This window comes from Megalops cyprinoides, chromosome 22 (assembly GCF_013368585.1).
Source record: "Megalops cyprinoides isolate fMegCyp1 chromosome 22, fMegCyp1.pri, whole genome shotgun sequence".
Classification (NCBI taxonomy): Eukaryota; Metazoa; Chordata; class Actinopteri; order Elopiformes; family Megalopidae; genus Megalops; species Megalops cyprinoides.
The window spans coordinates 21,264,619-21,286,460 of record NC_050604.1 but is presented as its reverse complement, the minus strand read 5'-3'; the positions used below and the strand labels follow the sequence as shown (position 1 = coordinate 21,286,460).

At 42.5% G+C, this 21,842-nt stretch overlaps 1 protein-coding gene across 1 annotated transcript; it reads right to left on the bottom strand.

Annotated features, from left to right (window-relative positions):
- Positions 1-409: 409 nt before the first annotated feature.
- On the bottom strand, positions 410-21,058 carry si:ch211-197n1.2 (EF-hand calcium-binding domain-containing protein 6). The gene is made up of 9 exons (XM_036516627.1): positions 21,054-21,058; positions 20,740-20,805; positions 18,607-18,717; positions 8,414-8,522; positions 6,416-6,540; positions 3,924-4,167; positions 2,287-2,459; positions 1,387-1,552; positions 410-914 (listed from the first exon to the last, which is right to left on the bottom strand). The coding sequence occupies exons 1-9, from the start codon at positions 21,056-21,058 to the stop codon at positions 678-680; spliced, it is 1,236 nt and encodes a 411-aa protein (XP_036372520.1). The 3' UTR covers positions 410-677.
- Between the last annotated feature and the right edge of the window lie 784 nt (positions 21,059-21,842).

Genomic DNA, 21,842 nt, shown 5'->3' with positions numbered 1-21,842 from the left:
ACATCTCCTGTTTTGAAATTGGAATGGAAATTTAGGTGAAACTGTCAATGTGTGAGTTTACGTATAGCTAAAAATGTGGTGTATTTACAATGAGCTTTATATTTTATGAATAAACATTCAACATGTTTGACAGGTCACTGCTACATAAAGTTAATCTTTGGACAAAAAAACACTAAATTATTATCCAACAAAATGAGAACATCTAACTTTAATATAGTCGCTAATTAAACAAGTCTGGTGTGTTTGTAATAAGTCCAACTAAATATTTTCCCTGCAGTTAATATTTTTTTTGTCTTGAAAATATTAGTAAAATGTTATATTTTAATATTATTGATCTTTTTAGAGAACAGGCCTAGGTGCATTTTTAATTTTAATTTTAATTCACCTGCTGTCCTTAAAGTAGGCATTGTCTTCACAGCAGTGATCAGTCCACTGATGATACAAAGTAATACCACAGGCTACCACAGGCACCAACATATTTCTGACCTTTGACCTCACTACCACACAACAAAGTAGCTACCAGCTATCATAGAGGTGAATTGACGTGATTATACCTTTTGGGTTGTTATGTAGAATGTGCTTTGTACCAAATAACCTGCTAACACTGGCGGACACACAAAAGATCACCACGGTAAACACTACACACGACAGCCACACAGGAGACACCTATGACGTCACTACGCCCGCTCTGGCTTTGGCGACTTCTGCCGCATCTCCTGGAGGAACTTCCTGTAGTCGACGCGGCCGTCCAGGCCGCGGTCGAACCTGGACAGGATGTGGTACACCTCTTCCTGGTCGAGGGCGACATTACAGAGCTTGAGGACGGCGCCGAACTCCGAGGGGGAGAGGAAGCCGCTGCCCGTGGCGTCCAGCTTCCGGAAGGATCTGCGGAGAGTCCGACCCTCTCCCTGGAGCTGTGAGCAAACACAGAAACACATATCTCCCAGGGCTGTGGTGTGGCATAGTGGGATGGAGCAGGGCCTGTAAGCGAAAAGTCACCAGTTTGATAGCCCTGTTGGGGCGCTGCTGTTGTACCCTCAGTCAAAGTGCTTAACCCATGATTGCCTCAGTAAATATCCATCTGAATAAAGGCATAAAAAATGTAACTTGCTCTGGATAAGAGCTTCTGCTAAATGACAATAATGTAATGTAATGTAGCTTCCCTATACCATTCCCCGCGATAAGCGCAGGCTGTGGACACCAAAGAAAGATCTGTCCAAAATGAAAACCACCTCCAAGCAATCTGGCCCATCAATGTGAGGTCCCTCTAGCTATTCTACTTAGATAGGGTCAGGGTTTGGGACTGGGAGGGGAAGTGGAGTTATGATTGGATTGTTTAACCCATTTTATACCTTAAGTTTTCTAATAATAATAATATTACACTACCTTCTTCCTCAGCCGGGCGGTCAGGGATCCCAGTGCTGAGACGCTCCTCTCCTCCTCTGAGCCGTCCGATGCTCTGTAGGAGTGCAGCACTTCCGCCATGTTGGACCCGTGTCTCCATGTCTGCCTCGGCAGGGCGAAGGGCTTCAAGAACTCCACGTAGGACACTCTATAATGAAACAGTTACAGAGACATATCAGGTAACGGGAATGACATTTGTGTTTGGTTTTACACGCCTCATTGAACACGAAGCTGTTCCTTTCTGCTCACTACAAAGAGACGCTGTGAAGGTGAGTTTCTGCCTGCGGCCTGATTGTCATGTTGAATGTGTTCTTTCCTTGTTGGCTCTGGCCTGGGACTGAATGGCTCAGATGACCAATCGCAAGGATTTACCTAAATGTGTCACTGAGAAAAAACCGTGGTCGTGGGGAATAGCTCTGAAGGATAAAGTATTCGTAGCTGATTACTTATGTCAGTATGTTACTGTTTGCTAGATGTCTGTTGGCCATTAACAAATCTTATACCTTTACATTCTGTTAGCAACTTAAAAATATGTGGATTGTACTTGTGCTATTAGCCACGTATAGTGGTAAAAATTTCTACTTTTATAGAAAAAATGAAAGGAGCCCAACTTGCTCAACTGGATGAGAAGCGTATCAGCCTGGATATGAACCCACAACCTGCTGGTAAACAGCCTGGTGCTTCATTCAATTCATCCATCACTGTACACTCTCAGATGCTTTACTCTACTGCCCCTACTGCAGTATCCAGTGCTGTTGACCTAGGCCTGACCTGTACAGAACCTAACCACACCCTCAACACAAAGTGCAAACTTATACATGAACCACATGACTTCTGACCCACAGTCAGGGTTCTGGTCATTTTGCTACTCAGGCAACTTACCGTCCATCATGGTTGATGTCAAATTTCCGCTGCAAGACGTCACACTCATATTGGTTAAGGTGCACGCACAGACGCATCAGAATGTCCTTGAACTCTTCCTGGCTCACAAACCCGGTTCTGTATGGGTCCAGACCCTCAAACTCACTCTGCAGTTCATGGAAGAAGAACTCGACCTGAAAGAGAGACAGAGAGAGGGAGACAAAGGGAGAGACAGAGGGACACAGAGAGAATGACCGAGGGAGGGTGACAGAGAGAGGGAGACAGGGAGAGGGGGAGGAAGAGAGGGAGACAGAGAAGGAGACGGAGAGATGGAGTCAGAAAGAGAGACAGGGAGGGGGAGGCAGAGAGAGGGACAGAGAGGGGGACCAAGAGAGGGAGAGAGAGGGACAGAGAGAAGAAGACAGGGAGGGAGACAGAGAGAGGGAGGGAGAGAAGAAGATGGAGAGGGAGACAGAGATGATGGGAGAGAAGGAAAATAGAGAAAGAGTGGGAGAAAGGCAGACAGAGAGAAAGACCAACGGAATGTGAGATTACCAGACAAACATAGACGGTGAAAGAGGTGGCAATAATTTGCAACAGACCAAGTTTCATGGTAACAGTGAATTTCAGTGCGACGAGTTACCGCAGTGACCGTTAATGTAGTCATTCCTTGGAGTATGTGCCTAATCATGTGCAGTTTCAACAACCAATTGTGTACTGTCTTATTTGTGTGCAAAAAATCAGAATAAATGCAGAAAAAATAAATGAATGGGAACATCTTCACACGAAACCTGTAGCAGACAACTAATTATCAGTGTGGTCCCTGATATTACAACAAATGACAGTCTTGCATCAATGCTCAGGTGAAAATGCTAAATTGCATTCGTTTGTCTAAGAAAGCTTATTTGTGATTTTCATAATGTGAGTTGTTTGTCAAAACGTTACATTTCTGTCATAGATTAGTGGACATTCCTTCATCCTCTTGTTCCAAATCTTTGAAAACAGTGCAACAATTACAGTTAGAGAACCCATGAGGAGTGTCCTGGGGGAAAAAAAAAACATTATATCTAACGCAAAAACACCTCCTTTCAAATTTTTGTGTCTCAGGTTTACCAAGGTCAACTAAAAGAATGAATGTGGAAAACATTTTTTTTAAGGCACCAGAAATAAACAAAACAAATGGAAACGTCAAAGTAGAAATGCATTTTTACGCAGATGTTGGGAATGAGAATGACTCTGGGCCGATCCTTGTCTCCTGACAGCCGCGGTCACACGCCGGCGTCAGACAATGGGGCAGTGAGAGAGCGCACGGGACCCGGTGGCGGCGTCGTGCGGCCGGCCGCCGCTCCTGTCATTGAGAGATCACACGTGGGCGACGCGGTCGGGAGACAAGAGGAGCACTTTGCCGTTTCTCACACGATCGGGGACAAAGCGCCTCTCCAAGGGGCAAACGTGAGCGCACCACCCCCCCCCCCCCCACCCTAGCCCCCCCCCAACGGCCCCACCCACAAGCAGGCAGAGAGCGGGAGGGGAAGCACAGCAAGCCTCAGTCCCCTCCCTGGCCCCCATCTCTGTGCCATCTTTAACGAGCACTTAATTAAAGGCCCCCGGTGACTTTGGGAGCCGCCCCGTCGCCGATCTTTCCCCGCGGCCCATACCTTGGCGCGGACACTGTCGACCAGAATGTCCGAGACGGCGTTGAGGGTCCTGGAGCGAAGCCTGAGGTCCTCATCGCCTCTCTTCGGGGGACACAGCTTGGCGTTGGGAAAGCAGGCCGATTTGGGAGAGTGGCCAAAGTGTCTCGCAAACTGCAAGAAATCCAGCGTCTTGTCTTGGTTGGTAATCAAAGTCCCCCAAAGTCTTCGGATCTCCCCCCTGCTAACCTCGGGGTGGATGTCAAATCTGGAACATGAAAAGAGGCTCTTAGAGAGAGAGAGAGGGGGGATATATTCCGCCAGTGGCCTATCTCACAGGAGAGACTGGGGCGTTGAAGGGCCCCTTTCTTCCTCCCACACCCCCCCCGCACCCCCCCCCCCTCCTCCAGTGACAATGCCGAATCTTGGCAGCCGACCCACCATATAAGCAACAGTTTCCCATCAGAAAAGAAGCAGCCATCAAGACCATGGCACAAATCGAGCGGGAATAATGAACAACATTGTAACAGAGAGAGAGAAAAAAACACACAGACAATGCACAGATAGAAATAAACAAAAAAACACGCCAATATTACATTTTGTACAAAGCCGAGGTCTCTTGAAACAGAGACCTTTTGTTTTTTTCTTCTTTACCCTGTGAGCATTTTATCCAACCAACCCAGATTGCTCTTTGAAAACTCTGTGTTGTTAAAGTAATCATAGTCAAGGTAAGAAAAAAATCAGACTATGAGACTAAGGGACTGTTTGAGATGAGAAGAACTTTTTTATTTAATAACACACACGTGCATGCACACACGTACACATGTACAGAGACATGCACACGTGCATACACACACGCATGCACACATGCATGCCCACATGCACACACACACAGATAGGCGAATTTACTCAACACGGGTCTCTCAGCAAAGTAATCTCTAAACGTGTGACTGTCTTTAAGGTATGGGAAAAGAGGGAGGAATCTGCCGCTTGAGAACCGTCCTTCAAGGAAAGAGAGAAGTTTGAAACCTTGCCACTTTGCGACGCGCTGAAAGCCTAATAAGCATGGCTAGCCCTGATAAATTGGGCAACCTCCGTGAACTTGCATGATTAAGCCTGTTAGTGTCACTAATCTTTTGGAAGGCTTTCCTGCCGAGGCTTACCTTTCTGTGGCTGGCATGGCCCTGATGTGTTCCCCCAGCCCTGAAAGCCAGGGCCACAGCTTTGATTATGCAAATCGCCAGAAATGTCCTATTCAACTCTAACTCTATTTAGGGCAGCAACCAAAATATTCTAGTCCGGAAAATGAATAGAGAGATTGGAAAAAAAAAGGGAGGAATAAAAATAAAAAAAAGAGGGAATCTAAGACAAAAGGGTCAAATGAAGACCCAGGGAAGTGAAAGAAAACAGGTTGTCTTTTATGTTTGTGCTGCATTTATGACCGCTACTTCAGGCTGCATGCTTTTTTTTTCTCTTTTTTTGGACACAGTTGCAAAGGATGGGGTGCTTTAAATAAACATGGGACTGCTACTGTCCTTTGAAATGCTGCACTACAGTATAATCTGAGGGGAATGGACACCCCATACGGGCGTAGCATGGGAACTCACAAATAGGCGTGCAAAAAGCACAGAATAGTGCCACCGAGCCCTGTGGAAAAAAAGTTTCAGGAAAGACAGTAAAAGCTTTGTTAATCATGGGAAAGAGGACCGAGCTTGTTAACTTGCACAATTAAGGCGTCATTTGCCCCAAAAACGCTCTGCTTTCCGATCGCATTGTTTTGGAAACAAAACGGCACAAACACTCAAGACAAAAAAGAGGCGCAAAGTAGTCCTGTGAGCTCGAGGAGGGTCACTTGGTTATATCTTGTGAGTTCCACAAAGGGAGAATTTTGTGTCATTATCAGTGATAATATGTGACATGTGAAACTAAACGCTAACTATACTCTAGGAGATTTTGCATGCTAATAAAACACTCAACAAAGAAACTTTGGGACTGCGGTTCCCATGTAAATGCTTCAATGGCGTATGTGTTAGTTAGCCAGATAAATACCACCCCCATGTGTAATTGCAGAATGCTTTTTTCTAATTAATGGTCAACTGGACAATTGTTGTAAACTCATAGTATAATGGTTTAAACAGTGATAAATTATTCATATTTGCTGAATTCAATCTTTTGACTGAGCGTCACAATTCTTTTTGAGTATGTAAACGGAATTAGTAAGCATTTGATTTAACCTAGATACAGCCTCCAGTTATTTCAAAGCATATTAAAATACATGTACATGTATTGCTTTTTTGAGAAATTAAGCTTCCCTTCTTTGTAATTGTTTTTGATAACCCTTGAAAAACTGTAATTTTGTATAAGAATGAATTCAGAACATCAGAATTATTTTAATTTCTCCTTTGCTCACCGATAACATCACAGAGTGAGTCATTTTACAACTTCGTTTTCATTTTGACAAAAAAAAAAATACCCAAAGAAACAGAAAAGCAGCTGTTTTGTGGAGGTAACAGTACCGTTTGAGAAGCTGATACATGGCCTCTTGTGTCAGGCGTCTGGTGTTCTTCTCGTCCAGTTCCTCAAAGACCCGCTCCACAGCCTGGTACTGTTTATTCACGAGGGTCTTGATTATTGCAAAGAGCTGCAGACATGACAGAATGAGAGAAGAACGCTTAATGAAAGATATCTGAGATGGGATTCAATCCTCTCGCTTTGCAGTTTGGCCATAACATTTGAGGAAGAGTTGCTTTTTACTTGTTTTTTCCTTTGACTTCTTCCTTTGACTCAAAGCCAAGTTAAGCCTGAACAGCAAAGCAGTGTGTTGAGTTACACCCTTCGTATTGCAAATTACTGAAAAATGCACAAACAAATGTAGAGTGATATGAAGAGTGAATGTAGATATGCTTAAATGATCATGGCAAAATAAAGGAAAATTATGTGAACAATGTTGACTTCTTAAACATTTGTAAACTTCACAAAAACTTCACAGAAAGCTAAAAAGGAAGTAATGAATAATGACACAAGTATTTTTCAAAGCTCAATGTCTGCTAATACAGAACAATATATAATTTTTAAAACTGTTTAACACTTGTAAGCTGTTCATGGGGTAGGATTCAAAAACTGGAAAAATGGAATATTGGAACATTGGAATTTTGAAATATTTTCTATTCAATTTTCCAAAATTTCTTTTTGTTGCTCATAAAATACTTGGTAAAAATAGCATCTTGATGCTAAATTGTACAAACTTCTGACGCTATAGAATGTTAAAATGGAAAAATATTGCAGATAATTAAAAAAAAAACCCTGGTAAAGTTTTTAAATCTAGATGCCTGTATGTTTCCATTAGGTTATTTAAACGTTACAATGAAGGAGAATGGGAGGCTGGTCCACAGAACTGGCCATGTGGGAATATACAGCCCAATATAACTATCCTGCACCTCTCCAAAGGCAGCCCTATCACCACTCTTCTGGAGGGTGTCCTACCTATTGCTATCCAGGCCCTTAGGCAAGAGAGGTGTGTACTCCTAGCTGACACATCATGCTACCCCATAGCTATAACCAATATACAATTACAATGGAATGCTTTCTCAGTGAAAAACTGAAGGAAATGGATGGTGAATGCTATAATAACAAAATAAACTGCCAGCAAACAAATATTATAATTCTGGAATGGAGGCAGTTAAATTTGGGGAATATCTGCCACACAAAAGCCACACAATTTCACAACAGCATATTTTTACTAAACTATTTTTTCAAATAACTGTACTGTTTTATTTTCTTTGCGGCTGATTTTTCCACCTGATAAATACACACCACTTCCCTTGATGATCTTGACAAGCATCATCGAAAAGTAGAAATGATTCCCTCACTTCCCTGTACTGTTCTCCCCTGTATAAAAGTTGGGTTTTGTCTGCAAGTTTCCCCAAATAGACATCACTTGCATCAGTATTTTAATTTTCTTTTTTTATTATTATTTTTGTGATCAGAGCCATGTACAATTTCAAACTCAAAACTTTACATCTATCGTTCAGTTTTAGGGCAAAAAAGAAAAGTAGGAGGACTGTGTGTGGACTTATGTTTTAATAATCCATAAAAAAACCCTTTTCCTATTTTCCCCAAAACATTTTCCTACAATTAATATTTTTCTTATATTTACTGGATTGATTTGCTCAGCCAGCATTATCACTCAGTGATTGTGCCTTTGGGAATTCCAAATAAATCCAGCCCCATCAAATGCGGTCACTAAAAAGCGTATTGACAAAGTGCAGCACAAATTAAAGCTGCATAATGCAGTACAGTCCCACGTGGGGTGGCAGCGAGGTGTACATATGAAGGAACTTTGCTTGTTATAGTTATAGGCTGCAGGTTTATTTCCCTGGTGGGACATTGCCGTTTGAGCCTGGCACTCACTCAGTACTGTCTCTATAAAAATCCAGCTCTACAGCTGGGTAATCTGTAAAAGTATACCAATATATGCACGAATATATATTTTTACAATATTTATTATCATTTACCTCAGCATCACTCCTGCCTTGGCCCACTCTCCCTCGGTCCTCCAGATCTCCTTTTGTGGGTTCCCTGTCCCATTCAGTCTGGCTCTCAAAAAGACTCGGGGCTCCTCCACTGCAATTTGATCAAGATGGGGACAGTTTTTATTCACTTACTTTTTATTTATCAGTAGTGCTTTACAAAAGTTTAACTATGACGTAATGTTCAAACGAGACAGAGCGCCACTCGATTGACGTACAGATCGACCACTTGAATTTTTTTTGGCAGCACCCCTTGGTCCTGCACGCTTCAGTGGTGAATGGCACAAGTACAGAAAGTGACAACGCAGATAATGAAAAAAAAAAGATAAATACTCAGGCAGCTTAAGGAGAGCCTGAGCAGTCAAACAGTCGAGGCACCTGACAAACTTGACATTCCAGTCAACCCTATAAGACGCCGATAAAAGAGCCAAGACAAAAAAGGTGTCCCTAATGTGTTCCTGGTGCGCTTGGCTGGACACCGGGGGCCAGTCCGCCCCGCGCGGAGATCCCCGGGCTTTTGTCCCCCGGGAACAGGAGCCACTTTTCAACCCTTTGGGAAGCGAGGGCCGGAGTGGGTCCTGAGGAGGACTGTGCATTTTAAAGGTCACCGCCGGGGTCAGCAGGAACCAATCGGGCGAAAACAATGTGAAAATTAGTCTGACAGTGGGTTGAGAACTTCATCAGAGCCGGGGCTGAAAGCAATCAAATTCAAAGGCGCATATGGAGCACGCAAGGTGATTGTGTGTGTGCATGTGCGTGTGTGTGTGCCTCTGCTAAGTGTGTATGTGTGTTTTGGAAGAAGGGAGGGCAGAGGAATAAATTATTTATTTTTGTCTCTATGCTGATCTGCCTGCAGGTGCTTAGGTTTTTTTTTTTTTGGGGGGGGGGGGGGGTATCAACAGCTATCAAGAGCTATCAAGAGGAAGAGGAGATTGCTAAATTTGACTTTAAAAAAATGTGACTTTTTTTATAACGGTTTCTCCCAAAAAAACGAGTGTGGTAAAAAAAGTGTCGGCCGGTTGAGCAAAAGTTGAAGTGTTTAATATTCACTGCGGCCTTCATTCAGACAGCACATTGATTTAGCAAAAAAAGAGAAAAAGAAAATTAGCAAATGAATACTAATGGCAACATGTGAATAATCCCTGATTAGTTGGACCAAAAAAAAAAAAAAGAATGAGGCTTGGATCCCCTGCGAGTCAACCATGTTATTTATCCCCTGGGAGCTCCATCTCACTCTCCCTACCTCTCAATGACATAAAAACCAGCCACTGCCACCAGTTCAGCACTGAGCGCCACAGGTTTTCACCCTGTAGACAGTTACTAAAGAAAGAGATCTGACTCAGACATGCTGTGGCACTTGAGCATGAACAGTACTTTAGAGATGCACTCTGCTGGTAACACAGACTCAGTTATTCGGGTTTTGACCGTCCCATCCTCACACAGGTATCGCAAGTTATAACATAAAGTCAAATTATATTTCTCAAATTTGTGACACAGTTTTGCAGTAAAACAAACAAACAAAAAAAAACATCTCTTAAAAAATGTAATTGCTGTACTCCCCAGCCCCCCCCCCCCCCCCCCCCGTATCATTTTAACCAATCGGCATGGGGAGAATCCATAAGGATTTGTGTTGTGTCTATGCCGAGTTACTGCAGAGGGAAAATGGCTGTGTGTGTGTGTGTGTTTGGGGGGTGGGCTTGTGTTCCCTGCTGACCCGACAGTGGCCATCTCAGTGGGGCTCCCGTGTTGGACACCGGCAGCTGAATAACGACACAGCAGGAGTGGACAAGGGCACAAGTCACCACAGACCACCACATCCCTGCTGCACGGGGAAGGGGGCAGGGGGGGCTGTATTTTTGTTCTTTTATCCATTTTCTCTCTTCTGCTGAGCTTGCTCTTCCCTAATCTGTGGATCCGGTCCACGCGCTTGCCTATGAAATAAAACTGCTCTGCATACTACGGACCAGTGTCAACTGCTTTTTGGCTGCCCGTGCTATTGCAGCTCGCCTCTCCGTCCACATTCTCCCCTCATCTGAGGGCCTCCCTTGCCTTCATGCCAAGAGGGAACTTCTTTGTCAATCCCTCCATATTCAATCCCCACCCCCATCCCCCAATCCGCCTCAGCCGATCGGATCAATATGCAGAGAATGTGTGAATAAATGTCTGAAGTGCCTCTCTCTCTCTCTCCCTCTCTCTTTCTATTTCTCTCTCTCTCTCTGTCTCTCTCTCTCTCTCTGTCTCTCTCTCTCTCTCTATTTCTCTCTCTCTCTCTCGGTGTCAGACTCTCTTACTCTCGGCTGTTCCCAAGACTGCACCCCCAGCACCATTCCACTCTCACATCCCTCAATATCAGCCACCAACCCCCCCCCCCCCCCCCCCCCCCCGACAACCCCCTCCCCACCAAATACCCTTTGTTTGTTTTGCTGTCATTCTCAGGGGGTATTTAACATGACATTTTCATAAATTAGGACACAATTTTCCCAATCAGGGGCCGCCTTTGTGTGGGGGTTACTGTTTCCATTTTGGGGCTTGAAAGCATGTTTGTTTGGGGGCGTCTTGAGCAGCGCGAGGGTTTGTTGTTGGCAGTAACCGGTGGCATTGCCAACATGGCACTGGGACAAACACGGAGGGGCGGGGGGGGGGGGGGGTACAAATAAATACCCCCTTCACACCAAAGACCACGCTGACTGCACCACTCAACCTCTGAAAACAATTTTCTTAAAAAGTGAAGGGCAACATCAGTTTCACGCACAGTCTAGTAAGTCATAAAATGTACAGCAAGTTCACAAAGCAATCCTCATCCATTTTTTCCAGCAGACTTGCCTATATGGTCCTTTGTGGACAGACACAAACAAAAACCAACACATTGCACTGAGGCGGCTGCTGCTTCCGCTGCCTGTGGAAGCTGAACCCGGGTTGGCTCCGCTCAGATTCCAGAAACAAGACGAAGAAAGAAGTCAAGGTGTCCGGGGTCTGTGGAGGAAAGTGAGAGGTGTTGTGTGGAGAAATTCGGGCAGGGCGCATTGTTGTGGGACAGGGGTGAGCTGTGAGCCTTCTTGCTCCCCACGCTCACGCCTTGTCTGTCCACACCCGCTGCAGGCAGTGACGTGCCGTCTGGTACCAGGTCTCAGATACGGTCCCGAGAAACCAGATTTAGAGTTGGAAAAAGAAAGAAAGTTCTCCCAAAGAAAAAGAGAGAGAACAAGAGGAGGGGTGGGGGGTGGGGGGGTGCATGAGCTAACTCCCTCTCCTCTCTGGTCGCAAGAAAACGCCTGAATGGAGCTGACAGAATGAGATCTGAAGGAGGAGATTTGAGGTGGAATGACAAGACGTTCATGGGGACTGTGGGGGCGACGGGTTTGAGTCCCTTTAAAGTCACCAGTGGGTGGAAGGTGAGCTTCGAGCGGTCACACGGAGCACGTCAGGACCAACCCGTCTGTTTGGGCAGTGAGACAGAAAGTGGGGCTACAACCCCCCCTCAACTCCACCCCGTGCCACAACTACACAACTCTAGTGTGAGAAAAGCACCAAGACGGCATTAAAAAATACCACATCACCAAACCTTTCTCTTGGATCCTTTTTGTGCTGTTTGGGGCAATTCTTATCCTTATCCTTTACAATTCCCAGAGAGTGGGATCGGGCTAGGACAGAGCCCAGGGAAAAACACCTACCACTCACACAACCAGTTTATTTCTTCCTTCTATTTTGTTGCAAATGCCAGGAAAAAATATTAATGAAACCTAGAGGGGTTACAGAAGGAGTATTTAGTGTATCTGGATGATATGTTCAGGTTTATTGCGTGATTGCTATTCATAAAGACGAGATTTAACAGGTCAATAGGTCAATCACATCAAATCAGCAGGGGTTGCTGTCGGGGAGAATTGAATTACATATCTCATGTGGAAAGGTTTTGGCACTGTGGACCAGCTGAATACTGGGTCAGGTGAACGCAGCCAAACTCCTACTGCTCCCAGAAAGACATTGATAGATGAATTCCCACAGAAGTGTGTGTTAATTTAAAACAGAAAGCACATTGCAAGGTCATGCTAACCTACAAAAGGTTAGATATGGTATATATGAAATTAAGTATACAAAAAGTATATTGTAAATATTACCACTTTTATTTGATCACCTTATTTTATTGTTTTATTACTATCTCAGATGTGTCTTTCATTTACTTTTAATTTTTTGTGTATATTTGTTTGAGGCAATTTGGGTTGCTTTCTATGAGATCAGGTACTATACAAATAAAGATTAGTATTATTGTTATTATTATATGTCAAAATATATAGTATATGATATACGATAATTCATGACATATAACTGCAGTAATTAATTAAATAATGAATTACTACAGTTTCAATGCATGAAGTTGTATGTAGAACAAATATTTATAGAAGAATATATATTTCACATATTACAATATATTATCAATATACAATATAATATCACAATAGCAGATTGGTAACAACACATCTGTTTTCTAATATAAGTACTATAGTATGTTGACATAAAAAAAGATATTCATTACCAGTACCAGTCTGAACACACCTGATTAAGCTAACTGGAGACACACTTTCAAGACATTTTGATCTAAAGCTTGAATTTCTTTTCTTAGACAAATATAAATAGTGAAGTTGATGTCTATGTATGAATTTCTTCCTAAAAAATGTAAAATATTTAATATACTTTTTAGCTACTTTTAAGAATCTAAAATAAGATTAATTTTTATTTGTTTTGTTTTATTTGTTACTTTTTGGTCACTGCATAATTCTGCATAATAAGTTTTGATGTCTTTACTATTATTCTAAACTGTGGAAAATAGTAAAAATAAAGATTAAAGTTGTGCCCAAACTTTTGACTGGTACTATATAGTGTGAATAATTTTAACAACCGTTTTAATAAACATACATGTTCAAATTCTGAATGACAAAGGTAAATGTCTCTGGACTCCCTCTTTCATTTGAATAAAGTTTGCCACCTTTTTTAATACAGGGGGCTTTCAAGAGTTTACTTTCAATTTATATGAATTCAGTCTGAAATGTATTGAATCATATCAATGTAATAAATTGATATGCAGTCACTAATTACTTATGAGTGAAGTTATGTACAACCTCATATAAACTCATATACTACCAGTGATTCATAAGCAAACAATTAATCTAACACAATCTAACACCTACCACATGTTTTTCCAACAAGCAAAGAAACTCAGGGGGTAAGAAATATCTAATATGTTTAGGACTGAAACATTTATGAGTTATTTAAATAATAGCAAATGTTTGTCGCTGAGTCCTGACCTCTACTCTGAAAAACAGATAAATAATAAAAGGTTTCTGCAATAAAGCAATGGTAACACCTTATGAATGAGATGAAACTCTTCCTTACAATTTGTAATTTATTTATGTGCATGACTTAACATTTTGTTTGCATAGAATCTTTCCCTACAAATTGACAAAATTATTGTATAAAAATTTGAGTAAATCAAATGAATCTATGAAAGGTATAAAAAGGGTAAATTAAATCTTTTTTGTCTAAGGTTTCATCAAACAGAAAATCAAATAACATCTGACAGTATAATGGAAGATCAATAACGCAAGATATAAGTTTTTCAGATCAGTTCTACTGAATTAGGAACAGACTGGTAGCCATGACAAAAGTATAAACATGGCCCCAGCTGGACTACAGCTGGATAATGGGCATGTATGGGTGCCTATAAAACATATCCGCATAGTCAGCGACAGCTGCTGTGTTCTTAATCGTGCACTACATCGTGTTTGTCCATTTACAAGCACAGATTCTGCGTCAGAGCTAACAACATCTACTCTTCGAGAGTAGAAACTGTGGTGTTACTGATCCTAGAATGGACACAGCAGTGGAGTTGGAGGCCATTCATTTCAATGCATTCCCGTTTTTACTTGCAATGATTTCTCTGGCAATTCAGTCAAAGCGGGTTTTGGCCAACAAATGAAACTTCGGCGCAGGGCCGTTGAAGAGGGCTTTTTTTGCGGATCATGGTTTAAACTCCCACAAGATGCACGCCGACCCCCGCCGCTTAAAAAACACAAAAAAATAGAGAAGTAAAACCCCAAATGCTCGTCGAGACAAGACACCCCGAGAGATAACTCGTGAATGGCTCTCTTTCTCCCTTTCACTCCTCAACGCCGGGCAGAAAGGATGGAGAAAAAGAAGTAACTAGATGCACATTTTTACATTTAAAACTGTATTGTTCCTCTCTAATCTGGCTCACCATCTGAGTGGGGGGGGGGGGGGGGGGGGGGGTTAGGGTGGGGGGGTGATGTGGATGTCGGGGAAGGCCCTGCTGAATGGGGGGGATGTCGGGTCTGGGTTGGAAGGACGGGGATGAGGACACAGATTCGTGGGGTGGGGGGGGCGGATAAATGTGGAAATGCAGAATGGATGTTTCTTTTTCTCAGAGGGGGCTTTGAGTTGACTGTTGTTTGTATCTGTTTTTTCACCGACCAATTCCCGCAGGGCTGTGGAAGTCAACGTGTGTGTTTGGCTGGTGGGATTCTAGCTCTCTCTCTCTCTCTCTCGCTCTCTCTCCCCCTACTACAGCTGCAACCCAGAGGATTAGCCTTCATCCACAAGGCAACATTACACAAGTAGCCTTTGAACAAAAGTCATGGATACTATTAATGATATGGTAATCCTTAATGGAGCTACCTCCCAGCAGTGATTATACTGACACAGGAAGAATATCCAAAGTCCCCGGACGCATCCCAGAAACAACACTGACGCTATTGTCGCTGGCAGGTCAGAGACAGCCCCTTCTACCAGTAACTCCCTAACGTCACCTTCCCTCTCCCACCCCCCCAAGTCCCGTCCTCCACCCCATCACCCTATGAATAAAAATGAAAAATGGAAGAAGAAAGAGATCGCTGGACACAGTTGAGCTGGGGGGGGGGGGGGGGGCGGTGGTATTGGGGTGGGGGGGACGGATTTTGGCCCAGAGTGATTCCCACACAGAATTGAGAGACGGGACCCGTCGTTCTCTCTCTCTCTCTCTCTCACCCGTCGCCCTCGGAAAAACCCCCAGAGTCCACGGCGGGAGAGGGACCACACAAACACTGCCGCGGAAGATGATCTAATTGGGGGTGGTGGTAGTGGTGGTTGGGGGGGAACCCCAATGCAGCCCCTGTGGAGGGGACGAGGACGTGGCCTTTCTCCGGCGTGCGGGGGGTTCGAGCCGGGAGCGGCCATTGTGGGCTAGACCCAGGGCTAATAAAAGAGGGCCTGTTTGGCTGTACAAACGAGCGTGTCACAGCGGGGGCTTTTAACCCCTCAAAACGGCAGCCTTTTTGCCCTAATTACGGCAACACACTTCTTTTGCTTCCTCCGTTCGCCTCCCTCATTTCACTTCACTTCGTTCTCACTCTGTCTCTCCGGTTTTCATTTTTCCACCACCTTTCGTACTAAATCACGGAAGATGATCTTTGCTGTGTGAGAGTGCTTTTTTTTGCATGATTTCCATTCTGAGATTTATTACACTTTTATTACACAATGGATAACAAACCCATTATAACAACTTGTATCTGTTTTATTATGCATACAAAGGCTGTGATTTTTCTGATTTTTTTCTCTCCAAATTCCACTTTGATAATAATCATACACTGTTATACGTATTTATTATACACTTTGAAATCGTAAGATTCCCTTGGAATTGAATGATTGTTTAACTGTCCCTCTTGATCTTCAGCAAGATATTTTTTTTTATCCATAACTTTTTGATATTGTTGCCTGAAGGGGCTTACACACATTTGCTTAGGCCAAAATCTAAGAATAAAAACAATGTCTTTTCGGTTGTCTGAATCCCTTTTTAAATCAAATCACTTTCTGTTTCTGTGGAACAGTGAACTGAGCAAACAAGCAATGTTACCTGAATGCGTTTAGCTCGTCTGAGAACAGTTCCTGCATGACAGGTCAGGACTGTTAGACTAATATGTCAACGTCTGGAAAGCCGAAAAAATGCCACACATGCACTGACGCTCGGATCAATCCGACTGAAGCGGTTTAGCATTTTACTTTTTCTTTCTTTTTTTTTTTTTTTAAAGAAACTAGACAGCAGAACAGTTCGATTAGTGAGATGCTAAGTCCTCTGTGTCATTTCTGTGGTTGGATTTTTTTTCCTCCCGGAGTATAAAAGTTCTCTTTATTTTCTTTCTGGGGGTCCCTTGGTGGCCGAGCTCGCTGTTGGTATTACAAAATCCCCATTCATTGTAACCCTTGTCACCTGTCAACTAAGCCTGGCTGGTTTTCTAGGTCTTTATCCCCTACATACACAGAGGCTGATTTCCCTCCCCACACATCCACACACACATACACAAACACACACACATGCAAAACACACACCCACACACACACTACGACCGCATGTCTGGGGACGGCCGCTGATGCGGTTTAAAATTCATTGCCCTGCGCTCTTTAAGAAACGTTTACACTGCACTGGGTTTTGTAGCCTATTCATCTCGCAGTTCAGGGGACTTTGGAGCTCCCCCGCAAGTCCCCCCTGTGTCACCTCCGTCCCCGTGATCCCCTCACTGCTTAACACGTCTCTCGTCGGTCAAACACCGGAACCTGAGAGAAGTTTTCGTTTAGTTATTTTAATTTTTTTATGAAAAACAACACCGTTAGGATTTAGCAGAGGCTGAATGAGGCCATTTGAATGAGAGTTCTTTTGTGCATGGAGGATTCCATTCTGCCTCTGGTGGAGAGTGACTGAATGAATTTGATTTATTCACAGCGAAGTTTAATGTCGAATAGTTTTATTTATATGCTGGCTATTACTGTTGTGCAGACATTTTTAGCCTTATTCTTGAATTATATACTTTTCGGTCCCAGGCTTCAACTCCGCTACCGCTTCACGATATTTACTCTGTCTGTGATTATTTACTCTGATCCTTTACTTTGCTCTTACCCATAACCCCCTGCACAGTTACATGAAACTGCCCCAGATCTGCGGCTGGTGGAGGGTGAGTTTAACAGGCACACGGTGATCAATCAGTTTTAGGCATCACTACCAGGCTAAGCAGAGGAATCTGGTCCTTTTGAAATGAGCCACCGATGGGGAAAAAAGATCTGATATCTAACAACTCCAGGATAATATTCCTATTTTTGAGTTGCCTGGTTTGTGTCAGAGTATCCCTGACAAAAGTATGCAGAGTCAAGAAACGATGCTTCAGCATCATTAATGTTTTTTAAAAGCTGTATAATTTTGGGCAGGGGCCAAGAAGCCATGAGAGAAGAGACACTGTGAAAACGCCTCCTGATGTTCAGCTACAGCACAAGTGTAACTGGGAACGGCCATTGACAAATGTGAAAGGGCAACAGTTTTGTCCAAAGTTTGAAATATTGGTAGAATTGATGGTAATATTAAATATATATTTAATTTTATCCTCAGTGGAAATCTCCAAGATGCTCATTTCTGAGCTACCAAAACAAGACGTTTTATTTGAATCTGCTTGTTTTCTATTTTATAATTTTAGCCATAATCTATGTGTTTTGGGAGTGCAAGTGTTATGTGCATATATTTACCAGTTATGTGCATATATTTACCAGTGGTGACCAATGGGCAGTACAGAGTGAACAGAGTACAATCACCTATCAGCAGCTGAGCTTTCTGTTACTTCTTCATTAACATAACAGAATTACTGTGTCTTTTTTCCCCTCGTATTTGTTTTAATTACACTATTTTCATTACAACAAAAATGGGTTACATTAAATTATTTACATCATGACAAAAAACTGGTTCAACCACTAACACAGCTAACACTATCGCTTTAAATCCGACCCAGTAAAAATGAATCAGGTGCCAGGGGTGATCCTTACTCTAACCACCACGCTTGTTAATGAGGCAAAAACAGCCTAAAAGGACGATTAGTTCAGGATAATTACTGAATAAATGTAGTATCTCCACCTCCCCTCATCTGAGGTTCACAGGCCACCGCTGGCTCTTTATGGAGATACAAACTCTTCAGAAATGAAGAGTTCTGTTTCTTAAACACTGAGGAAATGAGGGCTGAAGTGCTTCAGTGTGACACGGCGATGTGGAGGGGAGTGAAGTGGCCACTTCGGGGAGAGAGAAAGAGAGAAGGGGAAGAGAGGGGAGGGGAGGGAGGGTTGTGGGGGACCAGGGGGCTGCTTGAGGGGGGGATTACCGGGTGTCGAAGGGTGACATGAAGAGAAGGTACTGGACATTTCCTTCCTCGTCCAGGGGCAGCCTGTCCAGCAGCTGTTCAAACTCAGGGTCGGAGATCTCCAGCCGGAACCTGGGGGATTGAGGGGGTGGTTGACCGTTACTCATCCTCCCCGGTCACTCTGAGCTGGCCTGCAGTGTCATGAGCATACGTTGGTCATTAACCCTTTGTCAGGAGCCCCGGAGTTGGAGAGCCACTGCCCCACACAGAAGGGTCAGAGGTCAACCAGGCCCTCACTGACCCTCACATCGAGAGGGGCTCAGCACCTTACCTCTCAATCAGGGGATTACCCCCCCCCCCGAAAATAAGACACTCACTCCTGCACCCCCACAGGACCAACAAATTAACTTATCAGCAAGGTGTATAAATCCATCCGATGGGCATTTCCCACTGATTCAGCTGATTTTCTGCTCTCAACAGTGAGTCCCTTTTTCAGGTCAGCTCAAAAGAAACGCACTGTTAAGCATCATCTAAAATGTGTCAATCAATTACTGTTTGTGATAAACAGAGGAGCATTTCTACAATGTCAGTTAAAAGATAATTAATATGTATAACTATTTGTGTTTTTCCACTGGAAAATCAAATGGCGTCTCAAGTCACAGATTACATTAAAAAGTTATGTATAGATGAAAGATGTATAGTTTTTTTAACAGCTTTTAAGGCTAAGTTACAAATCTAGCTACAAAGAAAAGGAAGAAACTAATTTTATTAGGACCTTGAGTATCAGATCCATACTCAAGTTCTCTTCCTTTGTGAATACATGGCTAAAAGATTAAAATGTTTCACTCAGTGAATGTGTTGGGAAACTCCTCATATATTAATGTCTAAGATGTCTCCACAGGTGTACAACTTAATTAGATTACAACTTCATTCAGTTCATTCATTCATTCATCCATTACAACTTAATTGATCAAAAGAATTGGCAATTGGCAATTCCTGCTGGGATTTCTTCTCTAATTAAGTTGTACAAATGTGGTAGAGTCTTAGACTTAAGAATATAAAAACATTAGTAACACTTTAAACCTTTTGGCCTCGTTTTTTAAACAGTCTTTATCTCTCTGAAGAATTAGTGTCTCAAATGGTGAAAAAGCATTTCACTGTAAAATGTCATTTCTTGTCATTTTTCATATTTTGCTTTTAACATTGTTAAAGAAGAAATGCCCATTGTCAGTGTGAACCCCTTAATGCACTGTCAGCAGTCTTAAACAAGAATATAGGAAAAAAATTAAACTCCATACAGAATAAAAAAATACACTAAAATAAAATTTAAAGTTGATGGGGATGTACCTAGCCAAAACCTTTAAGAGAAAAAAATGTATCCCTCTAAAATGACTTGTTGACTATGAAAATGTTTCTGAGGACATACAGGACACTTAAATCTTATTTATAATCTGATCTTTACAGTCTTAATGATCATCATCTTAATCTTTAATAGAAAAACTTGGATTACACTTTTATAAAGCCTGAAATCAATCTTTTTTGTGCAAACACAATTCTTTTATTTAATTTTCGGTGATGGCTGAACGGCCCAAAATGTGTTCATGAAGGAGAGAAGTAACACTTATATTTAAATATAGGTCAAAGTTAATGCTGATTGAAATCGGGCCTCAATGTTGACTGAGGACATTTAGGAGAGTAAGAATAGGGACATGAGTATGCTTGCAAGTAAAAAAAAAAAAACGCAATAAAATCAGCATTCACAATTTCATGACCTTGCTTTCTGAGTATGTGTATTGATTGTTTATATGTTCTCTAACAACATTTTAAGCTCAGTTTTGCTTAAAAATATAAAGTTGCCAAAATGTATCAGTGCAGTTTGTCCCAAGAATGTGTATAAGTATTCAAAGCCAAGTGTCCGCATGCTTTGTGTTCATTTTTGTCTTTGTGTCTGTCTGTGTTGTGAGGGGGGAGGTGTAAAGTAAAAACGTTCGCTGTATGCGGTCTCACTCGATTGAATTCTTTAAAAAGCAATATAATGAAACAAAGGTGTTGAACTATAAATTTGAAAAACTATAAATTTGAAACTATAAATTTGAAAAAAAAAAAAAAAAAAAATTTTAAATATCATCCACAAAGACCCGCAAAGATGAATACCTGCTTTCTATCGCAGCACGAAACCCCTGCTGGCTCACCACTTTCTTGTCAAATTTGTCGATGTTTCTTTACAAAGGAAGATAAAAAACAAAGAAAACATGCAAAAATGTTTTAACATTCAAAGTTTTTAATGACATTTTAGTGACACATTTCAATTACATTTTAAATAATTTTCCGTTTAAAGCTTTTTAGAACATTTGATGCGGAGCATATGATTCATCCTGTAGTGGCACCTGTTCCGTGTTCAAACTAATCTTTTTACACAGAGCTGCCACTAGGGGCGCTGTTGGTGTCAGTGTGGTTTGGCCTCAGACAGCATTCAGTCCCTTTCCTGCACTTTCTGTTTTTCAAAGTAAATGAAGGACAACTGGAGGGCGTCTCCATAACAACGCTGCAATGCTGTTGATCTCATTGCCAGTGAGTCGAAAGTGCCCTGTTCTCATCAAAAGGTTGTGGGTTCAGGTCCTGACATTGTATTATTGGAGGACGGGGGCCTTTGAGCAAACAGCTAGACTGTCTGTAAATCGCCAAACTATTTAAACAAGGCCTGAAATTGGATTGGGGTTGCCCTGTTGAAACAACGGGACACAGTTTGTGGGTTTCTCTGGATAGGGGGTCAGCCTAATGAACTGACTGGGGCTGGAGTTTGGTGGTTTCTCTGAATATTTGGTTTTTGACAGAATAATGTGAAAAAATGCATTGTTCCTGCCCTGCCTCGAATAGCGTTATGCTCACACTCACTGATCTGGGAGTGTTGTTACCCTGGTCTGACACTGTTGCTCATTCAACTTGAATGGACACAGTTACATTCTATTGTGCTGGAAGTTGCTCTGGATAAGAACGTCTGCTTAATGAATGTAATGTAATGTAATGTAATGCTTCTAGGTTAATTGAATGGAGTGTATAGACAGCTGAAGCCCCTCCTTTGATCACCTCTGACTTTTGCAAGGTTTTACTCCGACTGTGGTACAGAGAGGCAAGCACTCACCGGAAGGTGTCCAAGAGGGCAAGATACTCAGACTGGAACAGGCGGGTAAGCTTAGCCTCTGCTGTTGTCACTGTGGAGGCGTGGCTAATGTTCTCCTCCTGATGGAACCTGGAGA

Excerpts from the sequence above, each read along its gene's own strand:
- si:ch211-197n1.2 (XM_036516627.1), bottom strand. Across the intron at positions 1,553-2,286 it reads GACATCAACCATGATGGACG|AGTGTCCTACGTGGAGTTCT; the intron begins GTAAGTTGCCTG and ends GTTTCATTATAG. Across the intron at positions 915-1,386 it reads CCGCCCGGCTGAGGAAGAAG|CTCCAGGGAGAGGGTCGGAC; the intron begins GTAGTGTAATAT and ends GTTTGCTCACAG.